Source organism: Geotrypetes seraphini, chromosome 2, assembly GCF_902459505.1.
Source record: "Geotrypetes seraphini chromosome 2, aGeoSer1.1, whole genome shotgun sequence".
Classification (NCBI taxonomy): Eukaryota; Metazoa; Chordata; class Amphibia; order Gymnophiona; family Dermophiidae; genus Geotrypetes; species Geotrypetes seraphini.
In genome coordinates, this window is record NC_047085.1 from 7,193,840 (window position 1) to 7,221,754 (window position 27,915).

The 27,915-nt window shown below is 41.8% G+C and overlaps 1 protein-coding gene across 13 annotated transcripts in view; it reads right to left on the bottom strand.

Annotated features, from left to right (window-relative positions):
• The window catches only part of LOC117355920 (protein scribble homolog), a 393,083-nt gene that overhangs the window by 107,197 nt on the left and 257,971 nt on the right, over positions 1-27,915 (bottom strand). For all 13 annotated transcript variants that reach the window (XM_033935046.1, XM_033935039.1, XM_033935045.1 and 10 more), the window contains 3 exons: positions 10,259-10,339; positions 3,174-3,449; positions 2,638-2,748 (listed from right to left, as the gene is read on the bottom strand). In XM_033935046.1, coding sequence (XP_033790937.1) covers positions 2,638-2,748; positions 3,174-3,449; positions 10,259-10,339 — 468 coding nt within the window. The remainder of the gene's footprint in view (positions 1-2,637; positions 2,749-3,173; positions 3,450-10,258; positions 10,340-27,915) is intronic.

Genomic DNA, 27,915 nt, shown 5'->3' on the forward strand with positions numbered 1-27,915 from the left:
ATGACCTGGGAAGTGAGAAAGCCATCTTCTCAGAAAGAGTCTGCAAAATATCACCAGCTGCCTGGTCCTTCCTAGGCCCTCCACGGACATGGACCCTGCGTATTTGGGCTTCCCAAACACCTCAACACCCTTGCAACTGCAGCTTTACAATATCAGTTTTGCTTTATGTTAATAACCACACCAGATCGGCAACACGACAGGACTCATAGCTCATTTTGTGGAGGATTGAAAGTACAGCAGGTATAACAAATAAAAGCACCTGCTTCAGGGTCTGCAACCATGCTGAAGGATGACATGACCCAAAAAAGAGTTTTAGGGAGACACCTTTAAAATCTTTTTTCAAATTTGCTCCCTAGATAGAAATCAAACACATTTAAATCACACTTTAAACCAAATTAAGCTGATGACACAAGGCCATTAACCAGAGAGGTGAACTACACAACATAGCAGTAGCATGGGTGATCAGGCCATGGTACCGCAGGATGTAGCCAGTAGATGGGTTTTAAAGGAAAAGACTCTACTATTGTCCAGGCTGAACCTGGGGCTCCAACTTCCTATATGCCAACAAAAATAGGACTGGATACCAACTGATGGGCCAGCAGAAGGAAAAAAAAAAAATCAAAATATCAACGCATCAAACTTTGAATTCTTTGTTTGCACCTTCCTGATATTATTTTATCTTTCTGTTCTTCACAACTCTTCATTTTTATTGTTTTCCAGTATTTTCTTCTTTTGGTTAATTTCTGTCAATTATTTGATTTTTGGCCTTTGAGACCCTTTTTCAAACAAGGGAATGTTTGATGTTTTTCGGTAAAATCCAAAATCACACAATGTGGAACCAGCTCCTGGGTCCTCAGGAAGTAGGTATAAAACAGTTTATTACACAAACATCTTTCAATCCAAAAAACCATAAGATACAAGCAGTACAATAATCAATATCAAAGAATACAATGATCACAAAATATACCAGAATATCTTGGATGCTTTGGCTGAAGGCCAGACCCTACACAGGCCATGTTTTGGCAATGATTTGCCTTCCTCAGATGTCCTTAAAAATAAGCCCTGAGGAAGATTGAGGGGAGATATGGTTGAAGTCTACAAAATCATAGAAACATAGAAGATGATGGCAGATAAGGGCCATAGCCCATCAGGTCTGCCCACTCTACTGACCCACCCCAAGTCTACTATCCTAGGGATCCCACTCCTGGTGACAGGTTCCCTTGGCTTAACCCTCTAAGGGATCCCACATGGGCATCCCATTTGCTCTTAAATTCTTACACGCTATTTGCCTCGTTCCAAGGATCAACCATTCTCTTGGTGAAGAAATATTTCCTGGTGTCGCCATGAAATTTCCCACCCCTGAGTTTGAGCGGATGCCCTCTTGTGGCTGAGAGTCCTTTGAGAAAGAGAATCTCTTCTTCCATCTCGATACGGCCGGTAATATACTTAAACGTCTCGATCATGTCTCCTCTCTCCTTACATTCCTCAAGTGAGTACAGCCGCAAATTTTTCAGCCTTTCCTCGTACAATAGATCCTTGAGCCCCGAGACCATCCTGGTGGCCATCCGTTGCACCGACTCTACTCTCAGCACATCTTTTCGGTAGTGTGGCCTCCAGAATTGCACACAGTATTCCAAATGAGGTCTCACCATGGTTCTGTATAATGGCATTATGACTTCAGGCTTCCGGCTGACGAAACTCCTACAGATGCAACCTAACAACTGTCTTGCCTTAGATGAAGCCTTCTCCACATGATCAGAAGTTTTCATGTCTGCGCTGATCATGAGACTAGGGGACCCTCAATGAAGTTACAGGGAAATACTTTTAAAACCAATTGGAGGAAATTTTTTTTCACTCAGAGAATAATTAAGCTCTAGAACGCATTGTCAGAGGATGTGGTAAGTGTGGATAGCGTAGCTGGTTTTTAAGAAAGGTTTGGATAAGTTCCTGGAGGAAAAGTCCATAGTCTGTTATTGAGAAAGACATGGAGGAAGTCACTGCTTGCCCTGTATTGGTAGCATGGAATATTGCTACACCTTGGATTGGCCACCATGAGAACGGGCTATTGGGCTTGATGGGTCATTGGTCTGACCCAGTAAGGCTATTCTTATGTTCTTATTGCTGAAACACAGCAGTATAGGGTCTGGCCTTCAGCCAAAGCATCCAAGATATACTAAAGAAATAGTCATACACTTGACTAGCCTGTTTGGTTAGAAACATGACGGCAGATAAAAGCCAAATGGCCCATCTAGTCTGCTAATCCGCAGTAACCATTATCTGCTATTTGGAGGCGGCGAGTTTCATTGTCCAGGTCAGGTCCTCAATCCACTAAGCCACGCCTCTGTAGTATTCTCAGCCAGCATATGAGTACAGCCTCAACACTGCCACTGTCAAGATCTAATGACCAGATCTAGGGTCCATTATAAAACTCAGAGGCTGCTAATCCAGCAGAGTTTCCATCTCTGGAGTCAGTGATTTAATTTTTGTTTTAGAAGTAGACAAAACATCTTACTGACAGAGCAAATATGACGGGTCTTAGCAGACTAAGGAAAAAGGAATCCTCAGTGTATCGAATGAAAAGTAGGTTGTTACCATTTGAGAAAGTGAAACACAATCTGTAGTGCTATCCTACCTTACCTTTGAAATAAAGACTCCAGGTTCATGGATTCCAAACGGGTGGCTGGAGTGGTCACTGCCCCCTACAATGCTTAGTCCAAGTGGACCGCCGGCTTTCACTAGGCGTACCTCCTGAGTAAGAAAAAGGAAGAGAAAGATCATCATCCTGACTGTGAGGAGCTCCAACACCCAGACCCCAGAAACAAAAAGTTCACTAACCCTATCAAAAATGGGCATTTGTAAACTTTTACACAGTGGCATGGCATCCACTCTACCAACAAATGGAAATCCTTGAGTATTAGGGGATGCTAAAGATTGGAGTTGGAGTCATAAAAAATGTACCAATTCCAATTCCACTTTCAAATTAAAAAAGCATTGCAATATATAGCAAATGTATCATGTCTTTTATCCTGGATCTAAAGTTATAATACTTTAGATCCAGAACAAAAAAATATTAGTTGGAGTTGGTGTCAAATATTAGACAAACAGAGTCCAAGACCAACTCCACAGCCCTGGGGTGATAAAGAAACAAAGAAGTAAAAAGGCACTGCTCTTACCTCAATGGGGAACTCATCCTCCATCCCCCTGCTTAGGTGGTTCCTCTGGTGAGGTGTCTCATCTCTTTGGTCCTCGCCGTCTTCAAGATCCAGCTGGCTTGGGGGTGGTGGGGAATGTGGCCGTGCTCGCTGCAGCTGTGGTGAGGCCCCTGGGTCTCCCTCGGCGCCAAGCTCTAATCTCTCACGCTCTACCAGCAGGGTGATGGTGGGTGAGGAACCAGTAAGCAGTGCTACTGCCTGATCATGCCTGGCTTCTGCCATGTCTACCCCATTGATCTAGAATAACCCAGAATGTCAGTGGCTGGCAGTATCTCCACCTACTATAGGGTCAAGTGTCCTAGCCTTACCCTGCACAGCAGAGAAAAATGCATGGAAGTCTGCAGCTGTACGTTGATTATATAATCACAACAATTTTTAAGTACATTACATATTTACAAATAAGAAATCTAGTTTCTCTTATTCTCCGCACCATCCACTGTTTAGCTTTTCTCAGGCACAAGATGGGCAAATTAAATATCTTTACACCTCTCCTCCCACTACCTTAATATTACTTTGCAAGTTAGGTCAGAGGGTGGATGTCGTGTTATGCAAATATTCACATAGCCTCTAAGATGAGTGGGAAACTAAAGTACTCTACAGCATCGTTTCCTCTCCTTTCCCATCTTATCCTGTTAAAACATCGAGCTTCTTACTGCACACTTACTACCCAGACTACATTCAGAACAAGAGATATAACTTGCATCCCCTTCTTCATAAGAACATAAGAATAGCCTTACTGGGTCAGACCATTCTTATAGTGGCCAATCCAGGTCCCTAGTACCTGGCCAAAACCCAAGGAGTAGCAACATTCCATATAGAATATCAAAGAATAGCAAGATTCCGGAATCCCAGAGAATAACAAGATTCTAGAATTCCCAGAGAGTAGCAACATTCCATATAGAATCTCAAGAATAGAAAGATTCCGGAATCCCAGAGAGTAACAAGATTCTAGAATCCCCAGAGAGTAACATTCCATGCTACTGATCCAGGGCAAGCAGTGGCTTCCCCCGTGTCTTTCTCAATAACAGACTATGGACTTTTCCTCCAGGAACTTGTCCAAACCTTTCTTAAAACCAGCTACGCTATCCGCTCTTACCACATTCTCTGGCAACGCGTTCCAGAGCTTAACTATTCTCCGAGTGAAAAAAAATTTCCTCCAATTAGTTTTAAAAGTATTTCCGTGTAACTTGATCGAGTGTCCCCTAGTCTTTGTCATTTTTGACGGAGTGATAAATCAATCCACTTGTACCCGTTCTGCTCTACTCAGGATTTTGGTAGACTTCAATCATATCACCCCTCAGCCGTCTCTTTTCCAAGCTGAACAGCCCTAACCATTTTAGTCTTTCCTCAGATAATACAAGTCAGTTAGCTGATTGTTAATAGCCAATCAAAGCTGAGCTTACTGGGATGTTAAGTGGGAAAAAAAGACCTGAGCTGTTTTTTTCTCTAGTTCTTAATCCAAGGGTGAAGCTCTGAATAGATACTGAAAAAGCCAAAACAGGGTTGAAAAGCAGCATCTTCTCTCCAATGAAAGCACAGGGATGGCTTATTTATAAATGATCTGGAAATTGGAACGATGAGTGAGGTGATTAAGGAAATGTGTTTTATTTCAGAAGGCGTGTTTGATTGGGCATAAATGTATTATGCAATTTTGGTTATTGAAAGAATCTCCAAGTTTTTGGCATTGGAGGAACCAGTTTCATCATTTACTTTTGTTTGAGATTTGGGAGGATAGGCGATCGTCTAGAAAACTCGTCTTTTTATGGAAGTTTGGGATCCATATATTCAAACCCTTTCACCAAGAGCAAGAAGTTTAATTCTCAATGATTTACGTTGAAGCTAAGGTTGAGCGATGCTTGAGAGGGTCCAGAGGAGAGCAACTAGGATGATAAACGGAATGGAGAACCTTTCATATTCCGAAAGGTTAGACAAACTGGGGCTCTTTACCCTTGAAAAGCGGAGACTGAGAGGAGACATGATACAGAAGTATAAAATCATGAAAGGCATAGAGAAGGTGGAGAGGGGCAGATTCTTCAGAATAGCGGGGACATCAAAAACAAGAGGTCATTCAGAAAAACTGAGAGGGGACAGATTCAAAACGAATGCAAGGAAGTTTTTCTTCACTCAGAGGGTGGTGGACCACCTGGAACACGCTTCCAAATGAGGTAATAGGACAGAGTACAATACTGGGTTTCAAAATGGGGCTGGATGACTTCCTGGAAGCAAAGGGGATTACAGGGTATAGATAGAAGGTTACTCTACAGGTCATAAGCGAAAAGCGTATGACAGTTTTAGGGTATGAGCACTATCAGGTCTTGGACCTGAGGGGCCGACACGTGAGCGGACTGCCGGGCTCGATGGACCTCCGGGTCTGACCTGACAGGGGCAATTCTTATGTTCTTATTATGTTTAAATTACATTCCAGTTCTTTATTTTTGTCAGCTTTCATCTGGGGAGAGGGAATTGATTATGGGATGAAAGGGATATAATTTTTTTTTTAATAATATATGGATTAGAATTTTAACAATTGTGAATTATTTATTATTTGTTAAGCATATTTTTTTTATATAATTTCTATGTATTTTTACTCTATTTCTTTAATAAAATGTTTCAACATAAATAAGGGGGATAGGGGGTGGGGAAGGGGGGAATGGGAATGGGGGAATGTATAGAGAAATGAGGTGGGTAATATGGAAATATATTTTGGAGGAATGATAGAAATATGTATGAAATTAGTATTGTGAATATAATTGTATTGAACATTTTATTGTATTATATTATTGTATACTTATTTGATTCCTTCAATAAAATGTTATAAATTAAATTTGCAGATGACACTAAACTGTTCAAAGTTGTTAAAATGCATTCAGATTGTGAAAAACTGCAGGTGGACCTTAGGAAATTGGAAAACGGTGTCCAAATGGCAGATGAAATTTAATGTGGACAAATGCAAAGTGATGCACATTGGGAAGAATAATCTAAATCACAGTTACCGGATGCTAGGGTCCACCTTGGGGGTTAGTGCCCAAGAAAAGGATCTGGGTGTCATTGTAGACAATACGATGAAACCTTCTGCCCAATGTGTGGCGGTGGCCAAAAAAGCAAACAGGATGCTAGGAATTATTTTTAAATGGATGGTTAACAAGACTAAGAATGTTATAATGCCCCTATATCGCTCCATGGTGCGACCTCATCTGGAGTATTGTGTTCAATTGTGGTCTCCTTATCGCAAGAAAGATATAGTGCCACCAGAAAAGGTTCAAAGAAGAGCAACTAAAATGGTTAGGGCTGTTCAGCTTGGAAAAAAGATGGCTTAGGGGTGATATGATTAAAGTCTACCAAAATCCTGAGTGGAGTAGAACGGGTACAAGTGGATCGATTTATCACTCCGTCAAAAATTACAAAGACTAGGGGACACTCGATCAAGTTACAGGGAAATACTTTTAAAACTAATTGGAGGAAATTTTTTTTCACTCAGAGAATAGTTAAGCTCTGGAACGCGTTGCCAGAGAAGTGGTAAGAGCGGATAGCGTAGCTGGTTTTAAGAAAGGTTTGGACAAGTTCCTGGAGGAAAAGTCCATAGTCTGTTATTGAGAAAGATATGGAGGAAGCCACGGCTTACCCTGGATCAGTAACATGGAATATCGCTACTCCTTGGGTTTTGGCCAGGTACTAGGGACCTGGATTGGCCACCATGAGAACAGGCTACTGGACTTGATGGACCATTGGTATGACCCAGTAAAGCTATTCTTATGTTTTTGTGTTTATGCAAATTTTCACAACCAAAAGGCACCTTATGTGTAGGGACCTCTACACTCCCAGAGTTTTTTCTCTAAAACTTGACTATAATGAATGAATCCTTATTAGGGACAAAAAGCCATTACAACAGTAAATAAGATCTGTGCCTTTAAGACGAGTACCATTGCAACTACTGATCTGAATCTCTTCTTCTTTGCTAGGTAGGTTTGCAAGATCAGTTTTAGTTTTGTAAATTATGAGCAGCTCATTTCTACCAAAAGCCACTTGGAACCGTATTGGAATAATGAATGCCAATTTTAAAATGTTTGTTTTTAAGGTTTTTGGAACAACCAATGTTTTTCAAAATTATAAGAGCAAAAGTGAAAGGTGAACAAAGTCGGTGTGATTCAGTTTGAGAAATAATACATTTATTCGTGTGTATGCTAAGTGTTGAATAAATTATCAAGGGGCAACTGGTGTTTCCTGGACATTTTTTTTTTCACTCACTGTACCATTAAGTTTTGGAAGTCTTTGCCAGGAGATGCGATAAAACCAATTAGTGTGGCTAGGTTTAAAAAGAAAAGGTCTGGATAAATTCCTAAAGGAAAAGTCCATAAACCGTAACCCTAGGTCTGATATGGCTTATCCTTGAGCGTAACCAACATGGGGTGCCGAAGGGCTCGGTGTTTGGACGTATTGGGTCTTATGTGTTGTGACCACAGAGAGGACAGTGTATGCAAGAACGTGTACTGCCAGCGCAGGAATTGCAGGCAAGTAAGAAAATCGAGATATAACAGAACAGAGACTCAGCAAAATCTGACTTGTAAGTACAAGAGTAAAAAGAAGTCCAGATGTTTTGAAAGAGGTCAAAGTTATTTACATCATTTGCCCATGTCCATTCCTGTATTCAGGGTGGATGAAAAGAGTGATCAAGGTCTTCCTCATTAAACACAGAAACTGCAATTGTACAGGGAAGACACTCTTTAGAAGAGTTCATGTAGATGGCGACTGCTCAGGCCAATGTGGTTTCACATGAAGGTAACTATAAATTTAATGACTTCTGATGGCAAGAACAGCATGAGTGCTTTAAATAAAGATTTTCACTGCAACAGCAGCAGTGGGGGAAGCCGAACTCTTTGCAATATCTACTTGTTTTGTGGATTGCAACTGCTAGATAATGAGATGAGATTTCACGCCGTCATCTTAATTCAAAAGGTTTTGCTTGATTGGCTGTAACTCTGTCCAAAAAACGAACAGCCACTCATATATTTAATATATATTATATATTTATGCAACATCAACTTTTTTAAATATTGTTGAGACGTATGAAGAGCTTTTTTGAACAGTTGCTCTTTTATCGCTTGCCATCATGATGACATTTTAAAATCTGATTGGTCACTGTTTCCATCTGAGGTAGGGCTACATTTCAATTAAAATTTTAATCAAGTGATTAAAAGGTATGCAGTTTATTTTTCCCCACTACAACTGCTTGAGACTTTGAGCAAAGAACTAAAGAGAAGGCTACCAGGGTGGAAAGGAGTGCCCGTATCCTTCACAGCAAAAGGTGTACAAGTTGGTGTCTGGAAGCGAGATGCAGAATCCCTAAGGGAGAAGCAGCATGTCTAGGACTAGGAAAAGGAGCATGAAGAGAGGTGAAGGTAATGTGAGAGAAAGCAGATGCTGGGGCCGATTCTCTCATAACCTCCCACTCACATATTGGAGGATGCTAAAAGATTCAGTGCAGCCCAGTAGTATAGAGCAGGCAGAAACCAGCACTGATGAGGCAGTATCGGCTCTTACCATTGGTAGCTATTATGGTAACTCATGCTGGTACCATTACAGCAAGTTTAGAAAGCCCACCATCACCAGCAGCTGAAGGGGAGTCAATGAAATTCAAGAGCATGCAAACTTAGAGGAAGGACATATGAAGGGGGGAAATTCAAGGGAGGAAGAGAAAGAATAGCTTCACCCAAAGCAACAGAATGAAAACAGGGTTAGCAGGATTAAAAAGAACATTTTATATTCATAATTCAAGTACAAACCACAGTCAGTCACACTCTAAGCACAGATCTCATGCATGACTGCCCTCATAATTCATTCATACAAGGCTAAGAGGGCACTGAAGGTGGCGCTGGTGCTGTGTCCTCACTTCATTTCCAGCTGACCATTTCTAACATCCCAAGGTGTCATTATTGCCAGTTGCCCTGGATGTAATGCAAGTGTTCACTCTGAACAAAGTTGCGGATGCAGCCCTGGCCACCTTGGTTGGAGTGTCCGATCTTTATCTTTGTTATTCTACACTCGCTTTGCTCTCACCACACCGAGTCATATACTATTTCTAAGTAGGTAGAACTAAGAAGAACTGATGCAAAGTTAATGGGACTTTTAGGAAAACGTATGGCATCCACACACTCCGAGACAGTCGCGAAGGTGAAACGCTGTCCATCATCGGTGTATGAAAGGATGGCGTTTCTCCCATTTACACTGTTATACTTGTTTTGCACTGCACAGAGTCACAAAGGTTATTTCTATGCCGATGAGGTTTTTTCACCCCTCCTGTCTCTGTAAGGTGGCGGCAGGGCTCTGAGGCTTTTTCCTCCATTGCTGGTCTTTAGTTTAAAACACTGTCAAATATTAATTTGGTAACACAGTGGCTATTTTTCATATCAGACAGTGTACCTGTGCTTTCTGTTGAGGTATTAGTAGAAGTGTTAGTTGATGTAGTTACATGGGAAAAATGCTTGAGTACCTGAATAAACCATTCTGAGCTCCCTTGGGAGAACGGTATAGAAAATTGAATAACTAAATTAATTAACTAAGGCAGCCAGGGAAGTTGAGATGATGATATTCTGGGAGCTCTTGTCCTTTGCATGCTGTCATTAAATTCCCATGTAAATAGTACATGAACACACAACCACCCAACTCCAAAGGAAGAAGCTCAGGAGTCACAAACTATGGAGCAGAGCCGCACTCATAGCCCCTGAGAAGAGAGGCGGTACAGAGCATCACTGAGATGATTGCACCACCTTCTGCAGGAAGCTGTGGGCCCGAGTCCCATCGGCAGTATTATAGCTAGAATGCCAGCAAGTAGACAGAATACACCAATGCACTCGTATGAGCATCCTGACCATACAGAACAGGAAGAGGAAGTAAATAACCCTTAGGAAGGGTTGGCAAAGTGGGGAGCCAGTCTTGATCGACACACATGCAAACTAAGCACTTCACCACACCAGTCATGTCATGAAGTAGGAAAGTCACAAGTAAATATGGAATGAGGTGTTGGGGGGGGGGGGGTAAAGAATACTCACAGAAAGGACCCGATCTCCAACACGCAGAGTTCCATCCTTGTGTGCTGCTCCACCCTCTGCAATCCGGGAGATAAAAATGCCCTTCAGAGAGGAAGACAGAAGAGAGTCTGTCACCTTCTACACACCCTCCACTATACAAACACAGCAACGAGAGGCCATGCTATCACCTTGTACACAATACTGCCCTGTACAGACCCTCCAGTGAGGGAAAGGTTATTATTGCCCCTGCTATATTCTTACTCTTATTTCTACTATAGATTTTTATTTAAACTACTTTGTATTATGGAAATTCTAATAAGGCGGGAAGATTATTGGCAAATTATCTGAAAGTAAAGAAAAGAAGGAATAATATTATTGCAATTAAAGATGATAAAGGAATTACACATAATCAGATTGGAAAGATATTAAGTCAGTTTCTAAATTTTTATAAAGACCTATGTTCTTCTGAGCCTTATAAAGACAGGGGAAAAGATGGAATAGAATTTTTAAACTTAATTATTGGACCAAAGGTTCCTGATCATATAAAAAGGAGTTTGGAAGAGCCGATATCTATAAAAGAATTAGAAACAGCGTTGAAGTCTCTTAGAGTTGGATCCGCTCCAGGTGGTGGTTTCACAGTAGAATTTTATAAATCATTTCAAATTCTCCTTTTACCTCATTTGTTAAATTTATATCAGTCACAACTTACTAAAGGTTGTATTACAGGTACTATGGCTGAATCATTAACAATTGTTTTGCCTAAGCCAAATAGAGATCCCACTTTTGGTTTCGAACTACAGGCCTATCTCATTAATAAATGTAGATGGAAAACTTTTGGCAAAGGTATTGGCTTTACGCTTAGCTAAGGCTCTCCCTTATATTATTGATATGCACCAAACAGGATTTGTTGCTAATAGACATTCCTCTAATAATTCTAGATTAGCGTTTCATATGTTAAATTTAACTAAAAATATGAAAGATATGGCTTTTTCTGTATCTTTGGATGCAGAGAAAGCTTTTGATAGGGTTGAATGGAATTTTATGTATCAAGCATTAGATTGGTTTGGTATAGGTCCTGGATTTATACAAATGATTAAAACATTGTATAGCTCCCCTTCTGCAAAATTGAATATTAATAATAATTTATCTGAGCGTTTTAATTTGCAGAGGGGAGTTAGACAAGGCTGTCCTTTATCTCTTTTGCTGTTTGATGTTGTATTAGAACCCTTGTTATTAGCCATTCAACAAGCAAAGGGGATACAGGGTATTTCTCATTCTGATTGGGAATATAAAGTTTCAGCATATGCAGATGATATTCTGCTTTATTTGAGAAATTCGGAAACTACCATTCCATTTTTGTTGGAATTGATTGATACATTTGGAAAATTTTCAGGATACAAAATAAATTGGAACAAGTCAGAAATTCTTCCGTTAAATGTGCAATGTTCTAAAGGACTATTTGATTCTTTTCCATTTATATGGAAAGAAGATGGATTAAAATATTTAGGTATTAAGATTGAAAATAATATTGATGACACAGTACAAGAGAATGAAAAACTTTTATTAAAAAGAATTACAGAGTTATGCAAGCAATGGAATCCTTTACATCTTTCTTGGTGGGGGAGAGTCCAAACTATTAAAATGATGATATTGCCTGTGGTTTGCTATCAAATGAGTATGATACCAATTTTTTTTCATGGGTCCTTTTATAAAAAGCTTAATGGTATCCTCATGAAATTTCTTTGGCTGGGTAAAATGCCTAGAATTACTTTAGTATCTCTACAAAAACCAATTGAGGAGGGTGGGGTAAATTTTCCTAATTTTTATAGGTATCATCAATCCTATATTTTACATCAGGGTATGTATTGGATCCTCCCAGAACTCATGGATAATGCCCTGGATTGGCCTTATTTGGAGTGGCGTCTCTTGTTTCCTTTAAATTTAGCTCATGTTCCTAGTATTACAATACCTAGAAAGTATAAGAAGAACAGAATTCTATCTGACACATGGAAAATATTGAGATACATTAGTAACTTAACACCTATTCTAATAAGTAAATCAACGAATCAATCTTTATGGATAAATTGGCAAGATTCAAATTGGCAGATCTAAAATCTTGTAGAAGAACTGGATTATTGCAGGTATTCAAACTCTGAATGATATTATTTCAGATGACAAACTGCTTGAATTTTCACAGTTGCAGCATAGATTCGGTCTTAATAAATCACAAAGTTTTAAATGGTTGCAGCTGAAGCAGGCTATTCAGGTGGGGTTCCCTGAATGGAAAAATCTGAATAATCAATATAGTTTGGAGTTCTTATGCTTCCAAGCAGACTTCCTGGGACATCAAGCCGCGATGTGGTATAAATTACTATCTGGATATATGAATAAAAAACCAAAAAATAGTCTAAGAGACATTTAGAGCATTGAGATTAAGCATCAAATTTCTGCATCTCAATGGCCACGAATTTGGTCTTGGAGAATGAAATGTACAGTGTCTGCATCTATGAGGCAAACTTGGTTCTTTTTGTTGCATAGAGCGTTTTGGACCCCAGTTCGTTTACAAAAGTTAGATTGCTCTAAGTCTAATACGCTCTTCAACCTCTTTATTTCCTCCCTTGGAGCCACTTTAGATAACTTAAATGTTACATCCTTCAGCTACACAGACGACATCACCATACTCCTCCCCTTCGACCCATCAGAGCCCACCACTACAGCAAAACTGGAAATAACCCTAGATGCAGTGGGAAAATGGATGGTAGACCACAAATTGAAACTAAACTCAGATAAAACAAAATTCCTTCTGCTCGAAAAGGCCAAAACTCCCACCATTACAGAACTGAAAATTAAAAACACCAAATACCCAATACAGCCCGAACTCAAACTCCTAGGAGTAACGATAGACAGATGCTGCACAATGCAGTCCCAAATCAATAAAACATCCCAGAAAGCTTTTTTAATTATGAGAAATCTACGTAAAATAAGAAAATTCTTTGACCCAGCACAATTCAGGCTAATTGTCCAATCCCTAGTCTTAGGTCTACTGGACTATTGCAATTCCCTCTATCTACCTTGTCCTGCCAACATGATAAAACAACTTCAGACTATACAAAACACTGCCCTCAGACTGATCTACTCCCTGAGAAAATATGATCATATTACAACCAGTGTTCCCTCTAAGCGGGCGGGTGTTGTGAGCAAACTTTTTTCACTGTGAGCTAAAAATATCGGGCGCCAGCAAGTTATGAGCCAAATAAATATGTTGCTTTCTACCACAGAACTTCCTTACGTTTGTATGGAATCTATCCCCTTTCAACTTTAGAGAGTGCCCTCTCGTTCTCCCTGCCTTAGCTACTAAGTCTATTCCCTTCAGTACCTTGAATGTTTCTATCATGTCCCCTCTCAATCTCCTCTGCTCAAGGGAGAAGAGGCCCAGTTTCTCTAATCTTTCGCTGTACGGCAACTCCTCCAGCCCCTTAACCATTTTAGTTGCTCTTCTCTGGATCCTTTCGAGTAGTACCGTGTCCTTCTTAAAGTACCAGTGCTGGACGCAGTACTCCAGGTGAGGGCATACCATGGCCCGGTACAGCAGCATGATAACCTTCCCTGTCTCTTCAGTCCAGCATCTGCCCCTTCCATTCACTGTCTGTCTTTCCCTGCCATCTCTCCTCCTGCCCCCCCCCACCCCCCAATTTGGTCTAGCATCCATCATCTTCCTTCTGTTCCCCTCATGGTCTGGCATCTCTATCCTTCCCTCCCCCCTGTGGTTTTTAGCATATCTCTCTTCTCATTTCCTCCACTCAGATCTGATCATTCTCTGCTCTCTCTTCCCTTTTCTTCTCTGGTCTTCCTTCTCTATTTTCTGCCTCCATCTAAATTAAATTATTTCTTACTATTTAGTCCCGTTTCCCTCTTTTCACTGTGTCTACACACAGCTTGTCACCCCTTTCCCTCACCCCTCCATTATCTTACTATTTTCTTCCCCCTTTATTTATCTCCTCCTTCCATCCAGTATGTGTTCTTTCCCCACTTCCATTCAGCATCTGCTCTCCCTTCTCAACTGACATCCATCTGCCTTCTGCTCTCTCTCCCTTCTTCTCACTTCCATCATCTGTCCCCTTCTCTCTCTCTCTCATCTCCTCCATTCCATCATCTGCCCCTTCTCTCTCTCTCTCTCTCTCTCCCCCCCCCCCAACTTCCATCATCTGCCCCCCTTCCCCTCACCTTTGTGGGTCACTTTCTTTCCCCTGAGGGTGGCTCATGTCACAGGGGAAGCTTTGGCCGAGCAGAACCGCTTGATTGACAGTGGAACTTACTTGATTGATGTCGATGCTGGGGCCCGTTGCCGTTTGAAGGAAAAAAAAAAAAGGTGGAAAAAAGGAACCTGTAAAGGCGAGAGGAAGGGAAACCTCCAGGACAGCTGCTTTTTGCCCTCCTTCAGCGGCCCAAGAGTTCAGACCAGCAGCGGCAGCTCTGTATGCTTTTAACTTCGGCACAGAGCTGCCCCTAATCAATAGTTTAGCGCGGTTTCATGAGGCAGCCTCGGGGCCTTTGATAGCCGGCCCGCTTCGATGATGCGATGTGGGCCGGCCTAGCAAAGGCCCCGAGGCTGCCTTATGAAACCGCGCTAAACTATTGATTAGGGGCAGCTCTGTGCCGAAGTTAAAAGCATACACAGCTGCCGCTGCTGGTCTGGAGGTGCGGAGACAAGGCAGGAGGCAAACGCGGTGGAAGGCAGGAGTCCCGGCGAAGGCAGGAGTCCCGGCACAGCGACTGCAACAGGAAGTTGCAAGTCAGCTGACGCCGGCCTTTCGTTGCGGCGGGGACCGAATCCTTCGCGGACCGGCAAGATTTTGTTTGCGGACCGGCGGTTGAAGAACTGTGCTCTACACTGTGTGCGCTGTGACGAGAAACTTGTGCGCTGCGAGGTAATATTTTGTGCGCCAGCGCACCCCAGCGCAGCTTAGCGGGAACGCTGATTACAACTGCCTTCCTAGACTCTCACTGGCTACCTATGCAAGCACGAACTCAATTCAAATTCTACTGTCTATTATTCAAAGCATTAAACGGCTCCACCCCCCCTATCTAAACAACCGCCTAAACCAGATCCTCACCTCAAGACAAAGAAGAACTCTGAACCCTTTTGCCTTCCCTCCACTCAAGGGCACTCAGCGCAAAAAGATGTTTGATAACCTTCTGGCGACGCAAACAGCAAAACTTAACCACTCCATCTCCAACCTGTTGACGGCAACGGGTGACTTCAAAACTTTTCGAAAAGAAATCAAAACCCTACTTTTCAAAAAATTTATCCAGATATCTTAACTCAACCCTTCCCCCTCCTCCTAGATAAATTCTCCCCCAAAACCTCCACTTAAATAATCTCTTCCTCCCCAAAACACCAACCAAGTATTCAGATCCCTGAAATGTAACGTAATCTTATTTGTACTCTAATTGTAATCTATTTGTTATATCACACAGTAACGTACAGGAATGTCACCGAGAGGTTAGAAAAGCAAAAAGGGAATACGAGGAGGGGCTGGCCAGGGAGGCGAAAAACTTCAAGGCATTCTTCAGTTACGTAAAAGGGAAGCAACCAGCGAGAGAGGAGGTGGGGCCATTGGATGATGGGGATAGGAAAGGAGTGATTAAGGAGGACAAAGAGGTAGCTGAGAGGTTGAACACGTTCTTCTCGTCGGTCTTCACGTGCGAAGACACATCCAATATACCGGACTCAGAGGAGCTCATGAGGGGGGAACAAGCCGAAAAATTGGAGCATATAGAGGTAAGTCAGGAGGAGGTCGTCAAACAGATAGACAGGCTAAAAAGTGGCAAATCACCGGGACCGGACGGGATCCACCCAAGGGTTCTAAAGGAACTAAGACAGGAAATAGCGGGCACAATCCAGCATGTTTGCAACCTATCCCTGAGAACAGGAGAGGTGCCAGAGGACTGGAAACTGGCGAATGTCACACCTATCTTTAAGAAGGGATCGAGGGGTGACCCCGGGAACTACAGGCCGGTGAGCCTGACTTCAGTTATAGGGAAGATGGTGGAAGCGATGATCAAGGACAACATTTGCGAACACATCGAGAAAAATGACTTACTGCGAACAAGCCAGCACGGATTCTGTAAGGGAAGGTCATGCCTTACGAACCTACTGTACTTCTTTGAGGGAATAAGCAGTCAGGTGGACAAAGGGGAACCCATGGACATCATTTACCTCGATTTTCAAAAGGCTTTTGACAAGGTGCCACATGAAAGGCTGCTTAAGAAGCTATGGAACCACGGGGTGGGCGGGGATGTACACAGATGGATCAAGCACTGGCTGTCGGGTAGACTGCAGAGGGTCGGAGTGAAGGGCCAATTTTCTGACTGGCGGGGAGTCACGAGCGGTGTGCTGCAGGGATCGGTGCTGGGGCCGCTACTCTTCAACATATTTATCAATGACCTGGAAACGGAGGCAAAATGCGAGGTTATAAAATTTGCGGACGATACCAAACTCTGCGGCAGAGTTAGGACCAGGGAGGAGTGTGAGGACCTGCAAAGGGACCTGTACAAGCTGGAAGACTGGGCAAACAAATGGCAAATGCGCTTTAAACGTTGAGAAATGCAAGGTCATGCATATAGGAAATAAGAACCCGTTGTTCAACTACAAAATGGGGGGGGCACTGCTGGGAGACAGCGGACTTGAGAGAGACTTGGGTGTGCTAGTGGATGCATCAATGAAGCCATCCGCACAGTGTGCAGCAGCAGCGAAAAAAGCCAAGAGGATGCTGGGCATCATAAAGAAGGGTATCACAACCAGGACGCGGGAAGTCATCATGCCACTATATCGGGCGATGGTGCGCCCGCATCTGGAATACTGCGTTCAGTATTGGTCGCCGCACCTCAAGAAGGACATGGCGGTACATGAGAGAGTCCAAAAGAGAGCAACGAAGCTGGTAAGAGGGCTGGAAAACTGCCCATACGCCGAGAGGCTGGATAAGCTGGGTCTCTTCTCTCTGGAAAAGAGGAGGCTCAGGGGAGATATGATAGAGACCTTCAAAATCCTGAGAGGCATAGAGAGGGTGGATAGGGACAGGTTCTTCAGACTGAGAGGGACAACGGGTACGAGGGGGCACTCGGAGAAACTGAAGGGGGATAGGTTCAAGACAAATGCAAGGAAGTTTTTCTTTACCCAAAGGGTCGTGGACACATGGAATGCGCTCCCGGAGGAAGTGATCAGGCAGAATACAGTACAGGGATTCAAACAGGGATTGGACGGATTCCTGAGGGACAAAGGGATCGTAGGGTACTGAAAGGGGTGCGGGGACAAAGGGTCAAAAATTGGATGGGAAGATAGGACTTCGATGAGAAACCAAGGGGTGATTCAGACAGGTCATGACCTGTTGGGCTGCCGCGGGAGCGGACTGCTGGGCGTGATGGACCTGTGGTCTGACCCAGCAGAGGCACTACTTATGTTCTTATGTTCTTACAGTCAATTTAACATCCAATTTGCAAGTTCTTCCGGAATTAGTCCAGCTACCTCTCCTCCCTTGTAACCAAAAAAAACAAAACAAAAAAACTGTTGTAACTTCACTGGAAATGTCCAGTTAGCTCTTTTGTAATCTGCCTTGAACTGCAAGGTATAGGAGGAATAGAAGTCCCTAATGTAATGTAATGTAATGTAATAGATGCTGGCACTGTATTCTGGAAGCGGGGACACTGGATCATTTACTTTATTACTGTCCCTGTATTATGTTATTTTGGAATTCAATTTGAACTCAAGTAAATTGTCTAGTAGAAAACCATGTTGCATTGTCGTATGATACTGTTCTGTTCGTCTATGAGGAAAAAAAGTCAAATATCATCACATAATAACAAACTTTTATTAATCATGACAGGGGTTATCATTCAGCATATTACCAATAACTGGAAAAATTATACTAATCTAAATTATTCATTTTGGTGGAATTCGCTATTATTTTTAAGATGGAAAGAGCAATTGCTATGCAGAAAGTGAATTATAATAATTTTATAAAGACCTGGGGGCCATTAGAAAGATATTGTAATGAGTGAACATCATTTTCCTTTGATAGATATATATACACATAGGGGGTGGGGGGTTGTTATGGAAATTTTACTACAAAATGTGATAATAATATATTTATGATATGTTTGATTGCACTAATTGAGGAAGGGTGGGTGGGAAGGGTTATAATTTTTATGTTTTTAGGATTATATGAGAAAGAATTTCAAGTGTTATATTGTAGTTATTAATGACATATTCCTGTAAGACTTGCTGTAAGACTTTAAAATGAAATTAAACTACTCTGGAGGTAATTTTATTAAGCTGAGAGAAGAGGCAGCCTAGTAGTTAGAAAAACTGGCTGAGAACCAGGGAGACCAGAGTTCAAATCCTGCTTCTACCACCATCTCCCACTGCCTCAGTTACTCACTTACATTGTAAGCTCTTTGTGGTGGGAACATATTTTACCTCAACACTATAGTGTTCTGCACAGGGTGGATAAAAATCTGATTTTTTTGAATTTTAAATTGGAGTTTTTTTATTATTATTATTGAATTTTTTTTAAATAAAATGCTTTATTGTTGAAAAATCTATCTAAAGATAGTTTTCAGTTTAAGATACAAAACAGTCCAAAAGTTATGCATCATGAAATAAGGATTAGATTTTAATTGTAGCATCAGGTTGTATATTAGGGTTGTCTAGAAAAAAACTAAATTTGGAAAAACTGTGCAAATTGAAGTTTTTCCCATGAATTTGATTGTGCTTGATACAAAAATAATTTCAAAGCCAATCCTGGAGTCCCTCAAAGCCACTGATGGCATAAAGCTCCATTCTTAAATTTACTACTATTTTGGCTTAATGGAGCAAATTTCTTGGTATTACAACTATAACTTTTGTTTTCACACCCAGTAATGATACATTGCTAAAAAGACATTTCATGTCAAGACTGTTTTATTGAAAAAGAACAATAAATCAGTACAGAAATAACACGAGTCCTCAATATGCTTATTATTACAAATAGAGTCGGATTACTTAGAACCCCACTAATGCAGTGTTACAGCCACAAAAGAATAGGAAAACATTCTCCTGTCATCAATTGATGATTAAAATAAATGTATGCAAAATAAATCTAGCATTATTTTATTAAATGAACCTAATATCTGCACTTTATTATGGAAAATAACAGAAATTTAAAAGACTTTGCTAATAGCTACACACACACATACACTTTGGTATATTAATTGACCAATGGCTTTCCAAACACTCAAGCATTCAATGTCTTCTTGACATAGTCGGGATAAAGCCTGAGAAGCTGTTCAACCCCTTGCAAGGCCTCATGCTGCACTGATTTGATGACAGGAGAATGTTTTCCTATTCTTTTGTGGCTGTAAAACTTGACATAACCCCCCCCCCCCTTTTTACTAAGACACAGTAGTGGTTTCTACCGTGGCCTGGAGCGCTAAAAGATCCCACGCTCATAGAATTCCTATTTTCTGATCAAGTACAATCAGATTCATGGGAAAAACTTCAATTTATACACTTTTTCCAATTTTAGGTTTTTCGGTACAACCCTACTGTATATTCATGCAATGTTTCAATTTTTGGTAAATGAATTCCATTAATCCATTCATAATCTCAAGGGTAATTTTTTTATCAAGAAGATATCACAGATGCTTGGTTTTGCATTTCTCAAAACTGTGAATTTGTGTCTGGAGATAACATGTTTTTTTTAATTTTTCACAGCAAAAATGTTATAAAATATACAGAGCTGAGAAAAAGACCTTTTGCACATCGATGTACACAGAATCAACCCCTTAAGTGCTAAGGAACTAAATGTAAGCAGTGATCAGTCTTGGGATCTTTGCGTCTACAGCCTGAGGTTGATCATATTATTCTCTCCTTGGAGGAGAAAACCTTTAATGGCAGCAGGTCATAAGAGAGACCCAAGTTTGGTAATATTTTAATGAAGTTTCTCTAGCTATGGGTAAGGCAGGCATGCATACAAACACTACAACAAAGAAATGAAAGGCCTGATGGCCCGAATGAAACATCATAATGAGACGTGCTTTAATGAAGATTATTTATTTATTTCTAAAATTTCTAGACCGCCTACAACTAAGTGCAATTACTAAGTGCAATAGATTACTGCAATATCATATATTTGGAATCCTTCAAGAAAACCATCAAACGTCTGAGAATCATTCAAAATACTGCCGTCCGTCTCATTTATGGTCTCAAAAAGTCAGATCATAAGCCTGTTCTACAGAAAACTTCACTGGTTGCCAATGGAGGCAAGGGTCATCTTCAAGTTCGCCTGCCTTTGCTTCAAAACCTTAACGGGTTCATCCCCAATTTACCTGTCACGCCATTTTGTGTTACCAGGTACCACTTGCACACGTAATGCCTATCTGTTTGCCTTCCCCTCCCTGAAGGGCTGTGTCTACAAGAGATTCCTTGATAGAACACTGTCATTCTAAGCTGGCAAACGGAATAAATGTCTAACCACCCTCATTTCAAGTGCACCCTCCTACCAATCCTTCAGGAAATCAGTTAAAACCTATCTCTTTGATAAATTTCTCTGACTCCTTCCTATCTTGATATATCACTGAAATACCTGTTGTATATCTGACATATTTCCGGTTATACCTAACCTCTCTCGGCTTACTAATGTAATTGAAATTTGTTACCAATATACTTGACCATATTTTCTATAACATTGCTGTATATGTACAGTCTCTTCCTCTGTAAACCGCTCTGAACTGCTTGTGGTATTGTGGTATACAAAATAAAGTTATTATTAAGTGGTTATCAATTAAAACATTCACAATAGTTCATGGACAATACATGCATTTGGGCTGCAAAAACCCGAGGGAACGGTAGAGTTTAGGTGGTGAAGAACGGGACTTGGATGTGATGATCTTAAGGTGGCCAAACAGGTTGAAAAGGTGACGGCGAAAGCTAGAAGGATGCTAGGTTGCATAGGGAGAGCTATGGCCAGTAGGAAAAAGGAGGTATTGATGCCTCTGTATAAGACTCTGGTGAGACCTCATTTAGAATATTGTGTACAATTCTGGAGGCCGCACCTTCAAAAAGATATAAATAGGATGGAGTCGGTCCAGAGGAAGGCTACTAAAATGGTGTTTGGTCTTCGTGATAAGGCTTATGGGGACAGACTTAAAGATCTCAATCTGTATACTGGAGGAAAGGTGGGAGAGGGGAGAAATGATAGAGATGTTTAAATACCTATGTAATGTAAATGCGCATGAGTCGAATCTCTTTCATTTGAAAGGAAACTCTGCAATGAGAAGGCATTGGATGAAGTTAAGAAGTGACAGGCTCCAGAGTAATCTGAGGAAATATTTTTTTTACAGAAAGGGTGGTAGATGCATGGAATAGTCTCTCAGAAGAGGTGGCAGAGACAGACTATGTCTGAATTCAAGACAGCCTGGGATAGGCATGTGAGATCTCTTAGAGAGAGGAAGAGATAATGGTTACTGCAGATGGACAGACTGGATGGGCCATTTGGCCTTTATCTGCCATCATGTTTCTATGTTTCAGTGTGAATTTGATAAAAAGAGCATTGCAATAGTCCTTGCATGAGGACGAAGGCATAGAGTAGTTGGGTGAAGTCAGACTCAGAAAATTAGTTCCTTTTTTTCCCCAGAGTCATCGCAGGTGGTATAATGAGGTAGATATCACCTGAGATATGGTTGGAAAATGACAGGTTAGCGTCAAGAAGTATTTCTAGGCTGCAGGCTTACTTCCTTGCAGTTATGGTAGTTGAGTCGCAGTGCAGGGTGGGACGGGTGCGTATGCAGTGCTCTTTGTGAATCCAAAGGAGTTCTGTTTTGGAGGCATTTATCTGTAATTTGCTGACAGGCATCCAGTTTTCGATTTCCAAGAGGCAGTTTAGGAGTTTCGTGATCTGGGAGTCACGGGTTTCTCCTAACGGTAGATATAGTTGGATTTCATCTGTGAAAGAATGAATATGTATTTGGTATTTGTGGGCCATGTCTAGCACCTTTTTGATATAGGCTTCAATCCTTAACCCTACTCCTCTGTCCTCCAACACAGCCAGCTGATTAACTGTTCCCCTTAACTGTATCCATGACATCCTGTTTGTCTGTCTTGGCTGTTTAGATTGTAAGCTCTTTCGGGCAGGGACTGTTTTCTTCTTCTTTGTGACTTTGTGCAGTGCTGCGTGCGTCTGGTAGCACTATAGAAATAATAGTAGTAGTGAGTGAGTTAAGAAAAGTTTGAGATGAAAGAAAGTCCAGGAAATGGCAGTGAACAGAGTAGAGAAAACCAAAATTACCAGATACAGAGGGAAAAGTACATGAATCCAATAAGGCATAACATAATCCCCAGAAAAGAGAGTGAATGAAGTCAGTTAAAACTGTTAGAGACCTTTGAAATGGTGACGGTCTGGAGGAGGTTGCTTATACCTCTCTCTATACAGTCCAGCATCCTTCTGTCTACAGCCACTGCCAGCTTCTATTGGCCTCTCCCTTTCCAGCAAATAGGGCTTCCTCAGATTTCTACTCCGCCAATGCATCATTTTGCACTTCTTTGCATTCCAGTTTAGTTGCCAGAAGTTAGACCATTCTTCTAAGTTTTGCAGATCCTTTTTCATGTTTTCAACTCCCTCCAGGGTATCAACTCTGATACAATTCTTGGTATCATCTGCAAAAAGGCAAATCTTACCTTTTAACCCTTTGTCAATGTAGCTCACAAACATATTCAACAGAATTGGCACCAGCACTGATCTTTGAGGCACTCTACCACTCAACTTTCCTTCCTCTGAGCAAACTCTATTAACCACATTGGGAAGAATAATCCAAATCATAGTTACCGGATGATAGGGTACACCTTGGGGGTCTGCGCTCAAAAAAAAGATCTGAGTGTCATTGTGGACAATACGTTAAAACCTTCCACCCAATGTGCGGCGGAGGTCAAGAAAGCAAACAAGATGCTAGGAATTATTAGAAAAGGGATGGTAAACAAGACTAAGAATGTTATAATGCATTTGTATCACTCAAAGGTGCAACCTTACCTTGAGTATTGTGTTCAGTTCTGGTCTCCTCATCTCAAAAAAATATATAGCGGAACTAGAAAAGGTTCAAAGGACAGTGACAAGATGATAAAGGGGATGGAACTCCTCTCGTATGAGGAAAGACTAAAGAGGTTGGGGCTCTTCAGCTTGGAAAAGAGATGGATGAGGGGAGATATGATTGAAGTCTACAAAATCCTGAGTGGAGTAGAACGGGTACAAGTGGATCGATCTTTCAGTCAGTCAAAAATTACAAAGATTAGGGGACACTCGATGAAGTTACAGGGAAATACTTTTAAAACCAATAGGAGAAAGTATTTATTTCCTCAGAGAACAGTTAAGCTCTGGAATCTATTGCCAGAGAATGTGGTGAGAGCAGTTAATGTAACTGGTTGTAAAAAATGTTTGGACAAGTTCCTGGAGGAAAAGTCTATAAACTGCTGTTGAGACAGACAAGGGAGAAGCCACTCCTTGCCCTGGATCGGTGACATAGAATGCTGCTATTATTTTGGTTTTTCTGACTTGGATTGGCCTCCATGAAGATGGGATACTGGGCTAGATGGACCATTGGTGTGATCTAGAAGGACTATTCTAATGTGGTGAATGTCTGTCAACCAGTTTCTAATCTAGTTCACTACTTTGAGCCATCAAGTTTATTCAAGAGCCTCTTATGGTCACCGAGTCAAAGAATTGGCACAATTTACTTTTAGCAAAACCATGTTGCCTCGGATCTTGTAACCCATTAGATTCTAGGAAGTTCACTATCCTTTCCTTCAACAACGCTTCCATTATTTTTCCAATAACCGAAGAGAGGCTTACTGGCCTGTAGTTTCTCTCTTCATCCCTGCAAAGGCTGCTTCAACACACAACCTAGTTCATTACCTGCTAAACACTGCAGCAAACCTCTGTCTCAAACTCCACTGCAAACAGACTGCTGTAGGAGAAAGGAGACGTGCTTGTACGTGGTGAGTGTGTTGTCGGGGCAGCGTCTGACTTAGGAGAGGAGAGAGGTGAAGTCGCGCATGCTCATTCAGGATGGCGGCCGATTTAGATGGGAGCCGGGAGAGCGCTGACGGACGGCAGACGCATCGCCGAAGCAGGAGGGCAACCGCATGGGGACCCCGAGGCAAGGAAGGCACCACTTTTGAATCGCTGTGAAGCACCCGCAGGCAGGTACTCACCCCTGGGCCACCATTGCAAACTTTGGTTGTGGAACAAATCTTCTGAGTTTGCATTAAAGCCTATGGGGAACTCTGCTTTGCAAAACGAGCATTTTGGATTACGAGCGTGATCCTGGAACAGATTATGCTCGTAAACCAAGGTACCAAACCAAGGCTCGTAAACCAAGATATCAAAAATAAATCACCTAATCTAACCAGATAGAGGGACTTGCTGCAATTTGCCAATACGTAGTGAGGTGATCTGAGGTGATCTTAAGACTAAGCAAACACAGCCAAGTTCTCCAATCATTCCATTATAATGGACAGCAGGAAGTTTAGCAAAACCTGAGAAAATACCTGGTTAATGGCAGAGCCACAGCAGAAGGGTACTCCCAAATATCCAGAGCAGAAAAGAGTTAGAGGGGTATTTGCCGATATCCCCAAGGAGAAAGTGGTCACAGCGTGCTTCTATTTCTCTCTCCAGTACCAGAAAAGCACATGAATCAGCAAGGAGCCCAAAATACCAATCAGCAGTCAGCACGCAAGATTAAATATCAACTTGTTTCTATTTTAAACTCCCTGCTCAAATTTTTTTTTTTTTTTTTTACCAGAACTAGAGTTGAAGTTCTTCAGTTTTCCAAAAGAAACACCTTTACCGAGTTAAGAGCAACTATGGGCAAGGTACATGGGGACCCAACCTGGCACTACACCTGCGGGAAAGGCAGGTGGGGAATCCAACTCAGAACTTTCCAAACATCTAGGAACCCAGCATGGCATTCTCTTCAAGGTAGACATCGAGAAACAGAGAAGGGGAGTCCTTTGAGGTGCAAATATCTCAGGTAGTACATTCCATTTCATTTGTGTTGGACTTTGTTTCCATTCATTCATTGTTACACGCCTTTATTATCTCTAGGTTGGATTACTGTAATTCTATTTTTTGTGGAACAACAGGTCCTCCATGCAATGGTTACAAATTCTTCAGAACTCTGCAGCAAGGTTTCTTTGAAAAGCCAAAATCTGTGATCATATTACACTATTGCTAATTAGCCTTCATTGGCTTCCCTCTATAGGTGCAAATTCAAAATTCTATGTTTAATTTGTAAAGGTTTACATTTTGGGGTACCTTCCTTTTTTTTATTTATGCAGATTTAATAGTTACAATATCAGATGATACAAGGAAAAAAAAAGATCTTAACATAATTAACAGTAATTATACATATAAACAAAATTCCTTTCAAAGCCCACAACAAGTGAGAAGACATGCCACCAATCAAATTACGAAAAAGAATAAAAAGAAAACTAAGATGTGGTACTTGATTCATCCGCATGAATCTAGACCCTTCCATATTATCTGGGACTCTTACTTCCTCCTAATTCTCAGTTATGAAACATGTTGAAAATAAAGCTTATTTCTGTTCTCAAACTAATAAGAATTGTTGCAATTGAATAGGATCCCAAAAAACATATTCAATGTCATGTAGTTTAACAAGATATTTACATGGAAATTTTAAATAGTATGATGCATCTAGAGCTAAGACCCTTGGTTTTAATTTTAGAAATTTTGTCAGCCTATTTTTAAAGTAAGTTTTCATTATTAACATTTTGTCTATCTCACTCATGCACGTTACTACCAGAGTGGACCTACTCTGGATCACATCCTGACTATCCTCCAAGAACTCTGTCAGATTTATTTCATTAGTAACCAGGTGGTCCACTTCCTGGGCGGATTGTACTTTCTTTTGCGGAACATAATAATAATTATTTATTGGAAAAGTTTATGCATTGGGTAATCCCAGTATTTCCTTAACAAAATTTCAGGAGACAATAGATGAGTTACTGGGAAATTAACCAAGCGGAGATTTCTCGCTCTATAAACATTTTCCATCATTTCCATTTTTGAGTGTAACACCGTAGAATCCTTAACGGCAGATACTGAGATAGCTTGAAGTGTATTACTTTGTGTTTCAACCACATTTAATCTTTTATCCAAACAATTCAAATTAGAGTCCACATTTTCAAATTTTTGAGACACAGATTGTGAAAAGTCTAACGTTCGTTTCACTGTTTCTCTGAGAATCCCTTCAACTCTAGATATACCTAACCACAAATCTTTAAGGGTAATATCCTGTGCTTCCACTGCCAGTGGTTGATCCTCTACTACACTTGAAAAATCAAGTGGTTTAGGTATCTCAGTGAAAGCTAGTTTACTTGTCTGAGTAGAGGACACCACATATTCAGTGGAAATAGCAGGAATATCTTTCCTGCTATCACCTGATACTGGATGATGGGGGGGAGTTCTTTCAAGGGGACTCAGTGATACCCCCGATATGGGAGATGTCATATCCGATAAAGTTTGTGGAGGATTGTTCATAGAAAATGTCAAATGCCTGTCCATGGGACCAAATAATGCAGGTGTTGAGCTCTTAGGTTTAATCTTCCTCTTCCCCATAGTCTAGCTAGTATTTATACAACCTGATTTCCTGCTCCTCGGCTCCGCGTTGCTCCAAGGGGCTCCCAAGGGGCCGCGCCCTGCGGCCGCAACTGCAGCAGCAGTATAGAATTTAAAGTAATTTGTGGAGACGGACCCGATGATGTCAGGGGGTCCGTCTTTGCAGCTGCCTGCCCGATGCAGCCAACACAATACTCAACCGCCGCTGCGGGAGACTCAGGGCAGCAGGACAAAGTCTCCTCCGGGTGTCCCAGGAACGGCAAGGTAGCAAACTCTCCGGGTACCTTCCTATTTGGCTAACACTATTCCATAGAACAGTTGCGTTCATTGGATTCACATAGATCAGTCCTCCCTTCCCCTCGATATGAACACTATGGCCCTGATTCTGCAAAGTGTGTCCCAACTGTAGGCAGCTGTGTGTAGGCGTCCTACAGCTGTCTAATCAGCCAATTGGGAGGCACGTTTTCTAAAAAAAATGCTCCCCAGGCAGGCTGCCTATATTGAAGGCGCCTCCGGGAGGCCCACAAGCCCGTCTAAGCTCGCCTAAGGCTAGGCGGTAGCCTTAGGCGAACCTAGGCAGCCCTGTGTGGTTTCCCTAGCAGAGCATGAGACTCTTACAATGTAGGCTAGCAAAATGCTGGCCTACATGGTAAGTAGACGCGGCCGCTATACTTTATCGCGGCAAGGGATCTCCCTGCCGCGATTAGTATAGCGGCCGCAGCTACAGCCGTCAGTCTCCCCAACCCTCCCAACCCCCGACGTTCGCGGCAGGAGCGTGCCCAACCCCTCCTGCAGAAAGAACCCGCCCCCCAAAGATCGCCGGCAAGAGGGTACCCAACCCCTCCTGCCGGACCCCCCCAAACAAAATGCCATAACCGCCCTTCCCAGACCCCCCCCAACGGCCTCCCCGAAGATCGCCGGCAGGAGGGTACCCAACCTCTCCTGCCAGCGATCTTCGGGGGGGGAGGGGTGTGGGTTCTTTCGGCAGGAGGAGTTGGGCACCCTCCTGCC